The following is a 16,651-nucleotide window of genomic DNA, read 5'->3' as shown; positions in this document are numbered from 1 at the left end:
CTTTTTATAATATTTTGAATAGAAAATGTTAAATAAAAGTGATAAGTTTTAAAAGTAGGCTGCAGTTTTAATGTGGTTTTAAGGACAAAAAAATCTGACTTTCTGACTTAACTGCAAGCACCAGTTCAGCAAACTTAATAGTGTTTGTGCTGTGGGGGCTCTGTGTGGACCACTGGCAGAGCATGACATTTCCATACTCATGTGGACAGACAGGGACCTCTTTTGACTCGCATGATGTGGGGGGACAAGCACCCCTGGTAGCCAGGAGTTTAAGTGTGAGTGCAAATGTTTACTGAGGGGCCGAAGCACTCTTCCTTGGCCATGGTAAACAGATTGTAGGTCCATTTGCAAATGAAAAAACGAAGAAAAAAAGGAAAAAGGAGTGAAGTGAAGGAGAGCAGGAAGTGGAGAAAGGTGCTTAGCTGGACAGGGAGACTGGGATTACACACCCATGATTTTCAGTTCAAGTCAGAGGAAGTGGAGGGGATCAACTCGAGAGGAGAAAACGAATCAGTGCACGTGGGAAAAATTCACTATTAGCTGACCAGTCAGCGACGCAGCTGACTGCTGATGCCTTACAGGATGTTGCAACAGGATGTTGACTAGGAACAAGTACGGCGATTAACAGGAAAGTCATCCAACGGCAGGAAGAAGGTGAAAAGAAAAGAGAAAAGGCGGGTAAGGCAGGGCCAGAAGAAAGTATAAAGAGAGAAAAGGCATTAAGAAAAAGGCTGATTATCAGGTTAAAAGTACTCCAAAAGAGGAGTGAGAGGAGGAAGAATGAAGTTGGAAAACGGTGGAAAGCACCACAGAGACACTACCAACAGCAGACATCCTTGGGTGTTGTTTGTTTTGTGTGAAAGTAAATGATAAAAGAGGCATGAAATCAGCAGAGAAAGGCAAGACAACAGCAAGGGTCCAGAGCCCTCCATCACAGCTCATACAGCTCCACAGTGGCGGCTCACACAATAGGCCCCTACTACTAACAGCCCGTCCGCCGCCTCCCCCACCTACACAGCTGTGTATGTGTGTGTGACCGGTAAATAATTAACTTATTCTGCTCTGCTGACCAGGACTTATGAGAGTAGTCATGAGAAGCTGGGAGATCCATCACTGCAGCCAAATTCACTTCTAATTAAACACTTTTATATATTGATGAAGAAATAATGAGTTTGTTCCTTTCAAATTACTCATCAGAGAAGAAATAAATGGTTGTTTTTACAGAGAGATGACCACAGTGAAGCAAAAATGTAGATAAAAAGGTTTACTTTTCCTCTTTGAGGCAATTGTGATTAAAACTAACTCCACATCAGCTGCACATCTGGGTGTCTCCATCCAAAACTCCTCCAGCTAACCCCACACTGACCTCTCTCCTTGTCACTATCTGAGACAGAAGACATTGTCCCATCCCGAGCTGACCGCCCAGTGCCCACCATGTTAATGAAGAGAGTAAATTATGCATGGCGCCAGTTAGCTTTTTGATTAAAACATCATACTAGCCCTCTATAGGGGAGGCGCTGCAAAACAATAGAGGCTATAAACACTTTTTTCCCCCCAGTAGCACCAGAATACTGCTGGGGTGTAATAAATTTGCATAGTCTGGCACAGGACAAAGAGCCAATTAATTGAAAAGGCTCTTGAAAGATGAGAACAGGGGGGCAGTGACAGAACAGCAGCTAGTGGGACTTGACTCAACAAATGCTCAAGCACAGTGAAAGATTTTCCTCTTTTTGTCCAGGCATTTACAAATCTCTCGCAACAGGTTGAAAACCCTAACCCTCTGTACTCTCCCTCCAGCTTTGAGCTCAAAATCTTTAGGCTCTGGTCTCACAGAGCAGGCATTGTGGCTGTCATGGGGTCGGCACCTTTCTGTCCGTGTCGACTGCTGAATTTGTCGCCTATTTCAGGTCTCCTGGTCTGCCTCAGGAGGATCTTGATGAGGAAGGCGTCTTCAGCATTGGACGAGATCAATACCTTTTCGATGTACGAGTCCGTTGACCCCTTATAACTGAAAACAAGAGAATTCAAACTGAGTCCCGTTTTTCCCTTTACATAGATGTAAGAGCTGGAAAAAAATAGTTCCACAGTGATGTGTGTGGGCGTGGTGCTGGGAGCTGACTCACCTGATGGGCACGTCTCTGTACTGGGGCTGGCCTGGCTGGGTACTGCCCTCCAGTGGTGTCTGCGTGACAGTCGGCATAGATTTGTTCACCAGCACCTGCTTGTTCTCCACTCTCTCACCTGAAGCACACAAAACACATCAAAGAGTCTTAGACAGACTGGCCTACATAGACTAAAGGCCATTAAGTTCTCTTTAACTTGTGCTAACGTCAAATCTTTGACCAAAAGCAAAAGAACGAAAACAAATAAGTTTGTTTTCAGACTTATTTGAGCTCACACATTTGAGCTCACACATGTGGGCTCTCACATGTGGGCTCTCAATTTAAAACTGTATTTAACACAGTTTTAAATTGCTTGTTACCTGTTTTGTTTTTGCTAGCTTTGTTTACATCTGCTTTCTTCAAAAATGTCTCTACTGTTCTGGTAATGACTTTGAATCGCTACTAAAACCATAAACTGTATATGAAAGATAGAAACAAGCTCTTTGATGTCCATGCCCCCCCAAGGTTTGTGGTCTCCTGCGCTATTTTTTTTTTAAACTAAATATGATGAACGAGGAGTGGATCCGACTGAGAAGCGATCCGCACGCTAGAGCCCGACCAATACTGGAATTGATACTGAAATTTGCAGACTTAAAAATCAGATATATCGGACGATTTTTTTTTTAATGCACATGAAAGAAAAACATTTGCCTCATACTTGTTATGTGCAGTAACTTATGTGTCCTTACCAACATAATGTTACAACGCAGGTTTAAAAATAAGTTTGTTTTACTTATTCATTATCCATCTGACTCTGCTCAGATCAACTGGCTGTTTTGTTTGTAGCATGTTGCCAACAGGGAAGTAGCAGAGTGCCCTCTAGTGGACAAACTATGCAAAGTCAACACCGATAACATGGTTGAAGGGTGTTTTTTTCTGTTTCTTCTTTACTGTTAATTTATTGCCTGACAAATGAAAATTACTATATCAGCAAATAGGAGCTTTATATAAGTTGGGCTCTGTTGCTAATACAGGATATACAAACAAAAATCAACTTTTTGAATCTTAAATATTATTTTCATAATAAAAGCAGTAAGTCACAGGATGCTTTTAAAGGGGTCTGCCACATGAGGTACAAATGATTAATTGAAAATAAGTTTCTGTACACCCACCTTTACATAATAACGAAACAAAAGCAGATGCAACAGATTTACATTACAAAACAAACGTCAGTTACTTACATCATTTTTCAGCATGTTTATAATGTCACCAGACAACAGGACCTTCGTTTCTTTTCACTCGTCTCTACAATTTTTTTGTAACTGCTTTGATACTTTGCTCATACCGAGGCTTACAATGCATCTCATGGCTGCAGGCCGGCTATAAGCTCTGGACAGCTTCAGCTTTAGGCACTTTCTCTTTGTTAACTCCTTTAAAATGTCCATATTGAGCTTGGTGAGGGTGATTTAGGTGCCAGATTTGGTTTGTTGTAAAAAACGATTTTGTGGTGGTTCCACCAGGATTTACTCTGGGAACTGTGTGTTCACTCACAGTGAAGAGCTCAATAATGGCCACAGCGAGTGTGTGAGCAACTATTTTCCTGCGCTACTGTGCATGCATGAAATGGACTGGCTTGTAATCAGGCATACGTGAGATGCCTGATTAATCCACACTTGTACTGTATGATCCTATTTTCTTCTTCTTCTTCTTCATACTAATAATATTGATGACACATTTCTAACTGTTCCAATCGATGAAAAACTATGGAGATATGTAAGAAGTGGTGTGTGTGTGTAAATATTGCAAAATAGACTTCACTTCTCTCTGAGTGAAACATCAGTAAAAACAAACTCCTGACCACTATTAATGACACAGATAATGCTCATAAAATGAATGCCACAGAAGAGGCTGTTAAGGAGCAGCGAACCATGCTGGATTTGCTCCAGTCCTGCTGGTACTCACCAGGGGAGCAGATACCATCAGCATCCAGGATGCTGTGCCTCCAGATGGGTTTTCGTGTTGCAGCATCCAACATGGGGCCCATCACTTTGTCGAAAGTCTGATTGGTGTAACGCCGCAGTATGCATTTTGTATTTTTGTAGACAAGGCACCGTCCAAATCCTGTTTGGAGACACATTTACTGTTACATTAGATTTTCTACCTCCTATTCTGGTATTTTGTTGCTTAAAAACGACTATGCAATTCTTTAAGTTGGACAGATCTCACACCTCTGTCCAGTGAGGCTTTGTTGAGGACCAGAGCGTCCTCAATATCATAGCCACTGTAGCTCATCACAGCCACGGTGGCGTTCTGACCAGCCGGCAGCTTCTCAAAATCAATCAGCTCAATGGTTTTTGTTTTGACCATCGGCCTTTGAGGATAGGCCAGCAGGTACATCAGGGTGTCGATGCGGTTTCTCTGGTTGTAGCCGATAGTCCCTGGAGAGAAGAATCACGAATTTTTAAAAAAAGAACTGAATTTTTAATAAAAACTTATATGTAACTCACTGTGTGTCTGTAATCTAGTGATTTAGGGCATCTATAAGAAAATATATAAAATTGTCAATAAATCCATTTTTAGAGGATTATAGATGTTACTTCCTCCTGATTAGACCTCTCTTATATTATGGCCTAAAGTCTGGCCTCCGTGTGGTTTTGACACTTGTCAGATGATACTGCTTCACAATTAAACTGCGTGTGCTAACAGGGCCGGGCCACACAGCCAGATTTGCACATGTATGAGAGCCGTCCATACAAAATAGACAAGGCAGAGAATATTGGGCCAAATATAGTTCCAGTCAGTGTTTTTGTAAAGACTGGGAGGGCGGGGAGGAAGGAACGGATGAAGGTAAAGTGGAGGGGTGGGGGCGACCGCAGTCCTTACGAATGTTAGCAGGGCCGTTTGGGGAAGTTCTGGTTACCAAGGAGCTCCGGGTGCACACTCAGTGGTCTTTTGCAGCTGAGCACACTGACCCCCCGAGCACAGCCAGAGCAGACACAATGAATTGCTAATGACACTCTGGGTGACTGGCAGGGAAAGGGCCTCTGCACACACAGCACAAAAGAAAACCTACGCAAGCTCCCCATGTTTGATGTTCATGCTCACACACTCACACACACACACATGAGACACTTAATCACACGTACAAATGCATTCTGACAAGAAGTGGTGCAGGAGTGGAGTTTTGGGGGAGACGAACCAGCAGGCCGCTTGTATCTATACCATTTGTTATTCTAATGCCCTTTTGTATGATTTTAACTTGTGCAAATAAAAGTGCAAACTCTGAACCGGCAGATTTAGGAGGCTTAGGAACACTGTTCATGTGTTCATGTAAGATTAAATTACTGTAAGAGGCCGTGTTTGTGTGTGCACATGCAGCTGTGGGGAGGATGTTTGAGAAAGGATTCGAGATCCTTGCAGTTTGATGACCTGTGTGCTAGCTGCTCAGCCCACTCTTACCCATTGCCTGCTTGCCCATAGCACACTGGTATGTGTTCCTGGGTGACTGGTTGTGGTGGGGGTAGGGAATGAGTCCGGCACACACCCCGAGCAGTGTGAAGGGCTCGATCTCCAAGTGTGTTGTGTCTCTAGAGAGGTTTAAAACCCCCCCCAAAAAAAACAGGTATAACTTACTTGACATAAACCTGAATGATCTTTTCATTTTACTGATATCAGCTTATCATGTGCCACTTACTTGTTAATCATGTATTCATAAAGGGCGATCTGACAGTCGTTCTCCTCGTTGACATCCAGATACTCCACCAGGCCTTCATGTAGGAAATCCTCAAAAGTTCTGAAGTAAATAAAGTACAGAAACTATTAATAAAAACCTACTGTTTGGGAAGTGCCTGTATGGTGTGATTGTGGTGTGAGGATACACTCATAATTTCACAAATATGCATGATACTAACCAATGGCTTTTGTTTTTCAAGCAGTTGTATAATTGATGTTTATTAAGTTAGCAAATAAGCCAAAGTGGCGAGTTTAAAAAACAAAACAGTAACTTAAAGAGCTGCTTCTCTAATAACAGCAGTCACTCTCTGCACTCCTACCCTCACCTGTAGCCCTGAGACAGGTCTTCGATGTGCTTGTTTTTCACCATTGGAACTCCCTTCTTTACTATGATGTATGGTCTGCAGAGGGAAACACAACAAAACAAAGCTGTGTGAAAAACATTCTTACAACTAAAGAACTCAATGTTACGCTAAGCAAACACACTGGTGTGTAACGATCTTCAGCAAACATTTATTTCCACATTATGCTATTTTTTCTAAACTTCCGCACCTGCAGAGTCGTCCTCCATCAGATGAGATGTAGACGCAGCGGTCGCTCAGGTTTGTGGAGATTGACACAAACTCATTGATGAAACCCGCCCTGCGCATCAACCTGAAAGTGTTGATCAGCTTCTGATGGTCTCGGATCACACCGAGGATGTTACCTGTAGACATGATACAGATAACGAGGATAGACATTAAATATTAAACATATTTTTGGGTTAGAAGACTGATGTGCTGAGCTAAACACATTCTGACTTTGCGTATTCAGTAATCTTTAAGAGCAACCAAACAATTGTTACGCAATTGTGATACAGCACGCCAAAACAGGCTAAGACCTATTTTTTTAATTTATTGATGTTACAAAACCCTTTGATAAGAATAACACATTATATTGATCTTCCTTTGATTATTTTATGTGACTTTTTCACTTCATTATTTCAAATTCATGTCACAGTCACTTGTAGCACGTTTGTTAATGTTGAAAACATCTGATGGATCACAATGCATACAACACTATTGTCACAGCGTAGAGACAGAAAAGTTGCCAGCATCATTGAGGAGCTACATTTCACTCTCTGACGAGCCAGGTAGCGTCTGTAGGTGTGTGGCTGTGATGAGTGAAGGTTTTCCCCTCACAGCAGAGATGTTTGCTGGATGTAAACCCGCTAAAAAGAGTGCACTGTTAAATGTAGTTTATGCATTAGAGACTGTTCAATAACAACATCTTTTGACATAGCTTTGACAGATATTGCAGTTCACATTATGGACAGTAGGATTGTTCTTGATTGCATCACTGCTTGGTTGTTTGTGTGTGAAGCGGTTTAACCTGCTGCATCACATTTGTTTAACATTTAGAGTTCACATTAATAAACACATGGATTTTGCTTATCCAATAATTTACTAGTTGTTTTCTCAGTTAGTCAAATTATCAGTGAAATGCCAAAGAATAGTAAACCATATAACAATGGCCACAGTACAATAAACACCTGTCTGAAGCTCATACATTATCTGTTTACCATTATATAAAACAAGAAACATGGACACATTTGACATCTAAGAGGCTAAAACAGGACATTTATGGGATTTTTACACAAAAAAGCCACGACAAATTATTAGTCAGCTGATTTTGGTTAAAATTCAAACTTTAAATGCAAAGAAGGAGTGAAGGCAGCATTTGTAAGACACCGCAGCTTACTCTGGAAGAAACGGAGCTCTAACTGCATGTAGGGGTGTGTTCATATCAAGTCTGACAGACAAATGACTGGAGAACAGAGGAGACACTGTGCTCTGCCTCTGTGTGAGGGCACATTTGCACTGAACACACTCTGAAGGGCTTTGACACCTGCTGCTACCAACTAATTAAATGGTATGGCAGCTAATATAATTTGACAGTTATCAGTGGCGAGACAAACATATACAGTAATTAAGGGGCCAAGTTTTGACTCAAGAATAATACCTACTGCTGTCGTGAAATGAATGAATTATCAGCCCCACAGTGAAATGCAAATTTACCTTCTGTAAACTAAACAGAATATTTTTCCCTTCATGTTCATAAGCAACACATTCAAAACAGGGAGGATTAAGACTTTCTTTTCAAACGATCTAAAGCAAAAGCCTCCGGTGTTAATTCTCTCTGTGTTTATTTATTAATTAGGCTCCACTGCGGAGGAGGAGGTTTACCATTGAGGAAGACGAGAAACACGCTCGGGTAGGAGAGCTCCTCTCCACACAACAGGTTCACATCTTCCACCCCGAGGTTGAAGGCCAGCTTGATGATGGGACCGTCCTCCATGTCGGTGGTGATGTGCGTCATCAGAGCCAAGTTCTTCACCAGACCACAGGCCTACAGATACACATATATAATCCAATATTATCCTTGTGGAAATACATAAAAACACAGAGACAAGAGTTTTTCTAAGAGTCTCAGTGTCAGTAACCTCCCCTCCAATCCCCATTTAGAGGTAGATCATTGTCTAACCATCACAGGGAGTGTTATAACATGAGAATAACTCATTAAAGTGAGAAAGAAATTGCTGACCATGATTCCTATATATAGCAGTACATGTGCCACAGCATATTAGCCTTTGAGAAACCTCCTGGGCCATCAGGTGTGGCTGCCGCAGCACACTCACCTCGCCCTCAGGGGTGTCAGATGGACACAGCATTCCCCACTGTGACGGCTGCAGGGAGCGCGGTCCGCTGACTTTCCTCGTCTTCTCAAACTGGGAGGAGATCCTGGTCATCATGCCGAGAGCTGAAATGTAGGAGAGACGAGACAGGACCTGGGTGACTCCCTGACGGTCCATCTTGAATCTCTTCAGAGACCAGTTACCCTGTTGCAAGAAAACATCAACACCAATAATTACATACTGTATAGTAAATATTACTTAGTACACAACACTTTATTGCTCATTAATGCATTTTAATGACTGATAAGCATCCAAAAATGGAAGCTAGAGTGTGCCAGTATTAGCAACTATTCCTAAGTGGTGCATGTTTCATTTTAATATTACAAAAATTCATGCAATGACTCCAAATTAAGAAAGAGACATTTCTGGCTTAAATTCTGAAAGCGGAAGCAGGATTTCACTCTTAATGTTGTTTTAATATAAATCTATAAATCTCCATCTAAGTAACTCCTGCTTTCTAATTTTTGTTTGATCAGTGACCACTTTATTCTTCTATTACAAGTACAGCATGAGAAAATTTTAAGTTAACACTCACATAGGAACACAAACTGAACCTCTACTTAATTGGAGGCACTACGGTTGATGATGTCGGTACGCCTCATAGTTTGATTGTTTGTTTTTTTTAGCTATCATAAGGATCTTTAATAAATGTAATAAACATTTTGATATGTTAAATGAACATTTCCCCTGCACGTCTGTTTCTTTTGGCCTGCAGCTCTATTTATCCATCAAGACTGTTTTGCAAGCTGTTTGATGTCAGATACTGACTTTAAAGAGAGTCCAGCCAGCAAGCAATACAGCTCAGCCGACCAGGACACCATTAATACTGATATTTTAGTTTTTTATGTTCAATATTTGATCAACCCAAAATAAAAGATGAATGAAAATGAATTTGGTCCATTTTTGTGACAAAGAATTTCATGTACACTTGTTTTGTATTACAGTGCTGTGAAATTTAACTATATATCATTTTAAAATGATCACTAATAGCCTATTTAAAGGTTTTTATTGTTTGTTTTTATTAGTGCATACTCAAATATGGGATTTTTTGTTCTTTAAACTTTAACTAGCCAATGAACAGACATTTTTGGATGCAGGCAAATTAGAGGATCTGTAACTTGGAAAATGTCAAGATTTTATCTTTAATAGTTTTCAGCTATTTATATTTAAACATAAAAATAAATAAACATTAAAAAAGGTTTGACAGCGATGAACCTTTTCTAAAATTATGTATCTTAAAAGTGTCTGACATATGAAGCTAAAATTCTCATTATATACGCAAAAATTTTGGACCATAAAATTTTGATGCAACATGCAGACGGTTGAGTAGAAAACTTTCCAAAATGTTGTTTGAGATGGAACGACCTCCTGAGCTATAGCAGCCATGACTTTCTCACCGTGGATATCGCATTGACCATGCCGTTGGTGATCTGATCCTGCCGCATGTGCTTGACCACATCAAACTGAGCTGCTCTCTGCTTGGGGATGATCTGGTCTGCGATTTTCTTCAATTCGGCATTAAACTTCTTAAAGAGATCTTCAAACAGCAGAGACAGGAGCTAAAAAGAAGCAAAAAAAATACAGATGTTTTTTGTTTGCTTTTTTAAATCTCAGGTCTCCTGGCACGCAGTGTCAGTTCACGTGCATCTACTGCCAGATGTAATAACCAGGTGTGCCAGCTCACAAGTAAGCCAGGTCCCTGTGGTCCTCTGTCCGGTCTACAGGAGGCAACTTCTCTTACAACCCCCACCCAACCTGTGCATTAGCATACATCCAAACAAACAGGCAGCACTGCTTGAAATTAATAAAGAAATTAAGCTTCCATTGCGCAGCCAGGCCAATTAGTTGAATGTCAGGGAACCATAATTGGAGAGTGAGGAGATTGCTGGCGTTGTTAGTATGTAAGCCCCCTATTGAAACAGGGCTCTGTACTCCCCCCTCCCTCGATCCCTCCATCTCCTGCTCCTTATACAGAGCAGGTTGGGGGGGGGGAAATTAAAGGCCTTAAGACAGCAGTAATTACATTATCAGAGCCGGGCCTGCGGATTAGCTCAATCGCTCCAGTCAAGGCAGCATTTCTATTGTCACGGTGCTGAAAAATCCCCATGCTTCCACAGCCTCAGGATTTTGGTGCCACCGCATATCTCTCTCCCGACAAAGCCAGGCTGAAATACTAGCGGGGGAAAGGAGGGGGGTTCAAAAACAAAACAGGGAAAAACAAAGCTGAGGGAAAATAATGAGAGTCTTATTAAAAGAAGGTGGCAGGAACAAAGGTGCAGGTGAGAGATCAGGCCTGGAGCCGGCGCTGTCCTCTGGTGTAGTGCTGTGATCCCTTCACACTGAAGCACGAGAGTGTTGGTGTGTTTCTGCTCGTATGTTATTAATAAGCATCAGGCATGTTTTGTTTCTAGTTGTTTTATGAGTAAAGAAAAGGAAGTAAACACCTTTCAGCTCACAAACATGAAAAAAAAAAATCAATAATAATTTAACTAAAACTTTATAGTCTGAACTGAACTCTGACTCATTTGGTTTTAAAGTCAAAGAACAAAAACAGAACTGAATGCAGCATTAAATAAAGGCAGTGCATTAAAACCTCAAGGATGACAGATGCACAGAAGCTTACCTGTCCAGCCAGCTCAAGACGTTTGTTGCCATAGTAATCTCTGTCATCCACCTTGTTGTCCCCTTGAGCCAGGATCACCCGCCGCACCATCACGGCCAGGTAAATACACTTAGCCCGAAAGTTAAACTCTTTCACCTGGACACAAGTTATACAGTCTTTACATTTTGTCGAGTAACCTTTTAGTGTGAATGCCAGTTATCGTGATGAGCATTCTGTTTACATACAGGCACATGTGTGAGAATGAGAGATGCTAACAGCTCTCTGGCCTCTTCCATCTTTGTTTTCTTGGGGCCTCCCCACATCCGCTGTCTGCGCACTTTATTCCCAAGATACCTCAGGGCCTGAAACAGAGCAGCCAAACAACATTTGATTCAACCTTTTGAGGAACATAAATATTTTTACCAACATGACTAATTTGGGGGTGAGGAAGACAGGAGGAGGACAAGGACACACTGTGGAAGAGAGCCTAATGAGCCAACATTTTTCTAATCTTCTATTGTCGAGTTCTAATGACTCTTATGTGAACTGTAGCCTTAGTTTCCTGTTCTTGGCTGACAGTAGGTGTGGTCTTCAGCTGCTGTAGTTCGCAGCACTCATACTCTTCTGGTACCTTGGGTATAAAGAATGGTTATTTGAGTACTGCTACCTACCAGCTTGAAGAAGTTCAAGTCAGCCGCTTGAACTGCGGCTGACTGGATTGTTTCAGATACATACAGATGGTTGTGTGGAGAAATCCCAGCAGATCAGCATTTTCTGAAATACTCAGATCAGCCCATCAGGCACCAGCAACCATGGCATGTTCAAAGGAACTTAAATCAACTTTCATCCCCATTCTGATCCTCAGTTTGAACTTCAGCCAGCCATTCTGAACAAGTCTAAAAACCTAAATTCACTGATTTGTTGCCATATTGTGTTAACAAGCAGTTGAGCAGGTGTTCCTAATAAAGCTGTGTGTATATGTTAAATCAACTGTCAGTCAGACAAGGAACGCACCATGAGAATCAGTTAATTTTCCAACCAACAAAAATGTCCAAAACAAAAAATATAAATAAATATTAATATAAATTAATGTTACAGTCTCGAGGAGATATTTTGTGTAAAAGATCAACATTCTGAATTTTTAAAACAGAGAACGGAGAATCGTGTATCAGACTCTTGGTAGGTCAAGTGAACCACAAAGGGAACAATGTGCACATCACCCACACCTGAGTAAGCGCCCAGCTGGAGTCCTCAACAGAATTATAGCAAAGGTCAAAGGTTAATAAGGATGGACCACCCAACTTGCCCTCAAAACTGCATAAAAAATAAAAATAATTATTGTTAATATTTCTTTAAGGTAAAGGTAAAAAAAAAATCTGTTTAATTTAGAGAAATTAAAAAAAAATAAAAATAAATCAGATGTAATCAACAGTGTCCGGATTCAAAAAAAGAAAAGAAGATGACAGTCAAATTTGGTTTTGCCAGATTATTTATCATAATCTGATAACAATGTTTCTTAAGCCTTATCTGCCTTTAATTATATAGATTTAGGCCTCATTGTGCACAATACAATGACCCAATGAATACCATGAAAAGACATCACGGAGGCTGGCAGACAGAGGAACACGAGAGCTGTGGCGACCGGTTGCTAGGAAGCAAATGTGGACTCATCAATGCATCAGCGGTTCCTCTAACAACATAATCTTTATGAAAAACAAATTGGCCGATTGCATTCATCTGTCGATGTCAAAGAAAAACACGTGGGCCTCATGAAATCCCCATGAAAAGCATTACTTAACTGGCTGGTAAGACAAAACCTTCGTCATCTGATCTCAAAGAGACAAAGAAAATACCTTCTGACAGCAGACAGCCAATAGAAACAGAAACAACATCCTGCTCTGCACACATCCGCAGCTAATGATCGCACATTAGAGATGCCAAGCAATTCACACCGACTTTTACGTGCTCTCACCCAAAAATTTTTTTTTTTTTAACAGTTTTTTGAATCAGGATTTCATTCACTTGAGCACGAGGAACATTTCTGTTTAATAAACAGTCAGAAAATTAACTTCCACTCTAGATGTGCATGAAAAGGTGTCGTTTTCAACAACAGTTTATTTTTATTGGGTGATTTTAACTTGTCACATCTGTAAATATGAAGGTGGGGAGCTTATTTACAAAAACCAGCCGGGAACAAACAACAGGCTGAGGTTCTGGGCTACGTGACCAATTGGTCATCTTTGGTGGTGCTAGGACCATGTCTGTGCTAAGGTTAAGGTGAGAGAATAGTCTACGGTTACAGCATACCTACAGCACAGATTTAACCGAGATGTACATCCCATGCATGTTACGACATCTCTCTTGTTAGTGGTGGTGAAGTTCAAGTCTTATAACCCTTAGAACTGTAGTTCTTTTATAGCATAAACATTAGCACTGTACTTTCAGTGCTTTTTAGTGCTCCTTCAGTTTTGTAATATTACTTTTTTCCCTTATATTACCAGTATATTGTCTTTGGAAATCAAAATTCAAAGCTAATTAAAGCTTCAATCTAACATCGAGTAAATGGGGCTAAACTGACCAGAGTGTTTGTTTAAGCTTGAAATAACACCGGCCTGCTCTGGCTCTCTTGGATTGATAAAATACCTGAGTCTGTGTGAAGATTTGCGCTTTCTGGCACTCCTCCAGGCTCGGGGCGAAGCTGGCCATGACACTCTCCTCTGTGCCGATCATCTGAACTATCTCCTGGTCACTCTCCACACCCATCCCCTGTGTGGATGACATGTAAACGGTGTGTGTAAAATATTTGTACAACTACAAAAAATAAAAATCTTGTTATATTTAGATAAAAGCTTAACCGGGAAGGGGGAGTACATGAGACAGGGAGTGTTCACAGGGAGGGGTGAGGTGAGGAGGGAGTCATAATGTTGCCTGACATTTGCTTATGGAAATGTGAAGCTGTGGGAACTGATTCCAGATCGTCTCTGCAGCCGCTGCCAAACAGAGGGAGGGCTGGGGAAGACGTTACCCGGCAAACACGTGCAGTGAAAACACAGCGAGCATGCAGCATCATAAGGTAACATGTTTGAAGAGGTCTCTCCTCAGAGGGCAAAGAAGTTCATGATACCAGCTGTCAGCTAACATTTTCATTCTGAGGTGGTGTAAGAAATGTAATCAGTCGAGCAACTAATGAAACTAGAGTTCTAAAACTATTCACGATCTCATATAAAAACACTTCTCTATATATGTAACTTAAGCTTTGGAACAACTTCAAGCTGTAGCAAAAACAAAGACAGAGAGTTTGGAAACACTCACAAGTCTTTGCTTCAATCTGTAAGGCAATAACATCACAAACATCTTCATCTCTGACCATTTACCTGTGCTATAGCACCACCTACTGGAATTATTTCAGCAGACTCATAAAGAAAAAAAAATAAATCACCCCTACCTTAAATATGATTGCAATGGGGGCATCCTCTGACAGCGTGTTGTGTCTCAAGTAGAAACGGCCTTGTTTAACAATAATATTAGTCCTGCTTTTCTTTTCATGAGTGGAGCTGGAGAGGACACAAAGAGCAGAGCAAACACGAGCATGTTTAGTGTCATGTTCTTGTTCTTTTGCATGTTCACCTTATAACTGTGTGAGGTCTCTCTGCATACTCAGACTTCCTCCCACAGTCCAAAAACTTAACTGGTGATAATTAACTGGTCAAAGGTGTGAACGGTTTTCTCTGCTGATCTGGGAACCTGAGCAGAGCTCACCCTATGACAGCTGGCTCCAACACAACCCCAAATTGGAAACTGAGTCAGAAATTAGATGGATCCACTAATATAAGACTAAAAGCTTAAGCTATACATAGATCTACTTCTTGCATAATCTTAAAAACAACAACAGCAAAACAAAAAACAAAGGTTTATATTTAACTCCAGCCAACATCTACAGTGATGTATTCTTTTCATTTAGAAAAGAGAAGTGCAAAGTTGGAGAACCGAGTGCGCAACTGAGCAAGGGTGTAAGGGTCATTCAGTGTCAGGTCATCAAATGTCTCCCACGTGACCATCTGAGATTTGAAATAGGACACTACAGCCAGATAAAACAGTGCTGTTCCTTATTAAAGCTTTAATGTCTATAAAACAATTGCCGTGATTTAAACTTTTATTTTAAATCATACTTAAATAATGCCACGAACCTTGTGTACGAGAATCTGTAAACTAAGTGCCAGTCTGCAGAATCGTGGCCTCCAACATCTGCTATCACAGACAGGACACTCAAATATTTTCTGACCTTTAAGCATCCATCAGTCTATGTTATCATAAGCTACACTCCTGAGATACCAGGGATTTCCCCTAAAACATTCCAAGGATAATGTTGCATAATTCCTAGTAATTAGTGCATCTTTCCCTGGAATTAATTCAAGAAAGACTGATGATCACAGTCCTGGTGGAAATTTTTTCCTTTTAGATTTGATGAACTGGAATGACCACGAATATATCAGAGTTTCACAGGTCTTAAATTAGCAGCTTCACTTTATGGTTTCCACCAAGCACCAGTCACAGCATCCACACTGTTGAGTCGTCTCCACACTTCTGCACTTCTGGGCAGAATCGCAAAGAAGAAGCCAATAAAAGGAAAAGGTTAAGATGGTCAAACAAGACAGCTACTGAAAAGAAACAGCTGATTTTTTTCTTTACATGTCTGCCAAGAAGGCGACTTTAAAATCATGGATGAACAGCTGCTAATGGATAGGTTGTTACAGTACCTGGTAACTGATGCTCCAACTGCACCCTTCCTGTCCTGCTCTACAATGATTCGGTTCTTGGACAGCTGTTCTTGGATCAGAATGACTTTCTCCTGACCTTTTACAATGAAATAACCCCCTGTGGAGAAAAAGAAACAAAACAAGGGACACGGATCAATTTAACTGGAGAACCTGATGACAAGTCATTTTCTTTTACTTAATTACTCTCAGAGTGTGTAAAGGAAGTTTTAACTCTTTACTCCTTGAAACTCTTTTCAGTAATGAGCCGTTTCTGTCATATTTCAGACCTGCTTATAGTACAACTTTTCTGAATGTGAATCAGACATTAGTGAGGGTGATCACTGCCTGTACAGCCCTAACCCCTAACCCTATCTACCATTCCTCTCAAAAATTCTTGAAAAAAATAGTTGCTTCACAAGTCCATCTACACCTTACTGATAATAACCTTTACGAACAGTTCCAGTCTGGTTTCCGTCCTCTGCATAGCACCGAAACTGCTCTTATAAAAATAACAAACGATCTTCTTATGGCAGCTGATTCTGGTCTCCTCTCCATCCTTATTCTCCTTGATCTGAGTGCAGCCTTTGACACCATCATCCCATTCTTCTTAGCAGATTAGCTTCTATTGGTCTCTCTCATACTCCATTAGCCTGGTTTAAATCATACCTTTAAGGGGCGATCGTGGCTCAAGAGTTGGGAGTTTGCCTTGTAATCGGAAGGTTGC

At 40.9% G+C, this 16,651-nt stretch overlaps 1 protein-coding gene across 1 annotated transcript in view; it reads right to left on the bottom strand.

The window, feature by feature from the left end:
• polr3b (polymerase (RNA) III (DNA directed) polypeptide B) overlaps window positions 1-16,651 on the bottom strand; it is a 27,082-nt gene that overhangs the window by 4,181 nt on the left and 6,250 nt on the right. Inside the window, exons 8-23 of the mRNA XM_005745915.1 lie at window positions 15,928-16,045; window positions 14,616-14,724; window positions 13,814-13,936; window positions 11,416-11,532; window positions 11,192-11,326; window positions 9,966-10,127; window positions 8,512-8,712; window positions 8,060-8,222; window positions 6,387-6,540; window positions 6,161-6,235; window positions 5,797-5,895; window positions 5,562-5,689; window positions 4,331-4,540; window positions 4,065-4,223; window positions 2,124-2,241; window positions 1,866-2,008 (exon numbers count right to left, since the gene is read on the bottom strand). Coding sequence (XP_005745972.1) covers window positions 1,866-2,008; window positions 2,124-2,241; window positions 4,065-4,223; window positions 4,331-4,540; window positions 5,562-5,689; window positions 5,797-5,895; window positions 6,161-6,235; window positions 6,387-6,540; window positions 8,060-8,222; window positions 8,512-8,712; window positions 9,966-10,127; window positions 11,192-11,326; window positions 11,416-11,532; window positions 13,814-13,936; window positions 14,616-14,724; window positions 15,928-16,045 — 2,214 coding nt within the window. The remainder of the gene's footprint in view (window positions 1-1,865; window positions 2,009-2,123; window positions 2,242-4,064; window positions 4,224-4,330; window positions 4,541-5,561; window positions 5,690-5,796; window positions 5,896-6,160; window positions 6,236-6,386; window positions 6,541-8,059; window positions 8,223-8,511; window positions 8,713-9,965; window positions 10,128-11,191; window positions 11,327-11,415; window positions 11,533-13,813; window positions 13,937-14,615; window positions 14,725-15,927; window positions 16,046-16,651) is intronic.

This window comes from Pundamilia nyererei, unplaced genomic scaffold (genome assembly GCF_000239375.1).
Source record: "Pundamilia nyererei isolate P.nyererei 1_Seehausen unplaced genomic scaffold, PunNye1.0 scaffold00170, whole genome shotgun sequence".
Taxonomy (NCBI): domain Eukaryota; kingdom Metazoa; phylum Chordata; class Actinopteri; order Cichliformes; family Cichlidae; genus Pundamilia; species Pundamilia nyererei.
This window is presented reverse-complemented; position numbering and strand designations above follow the sequence as displayed.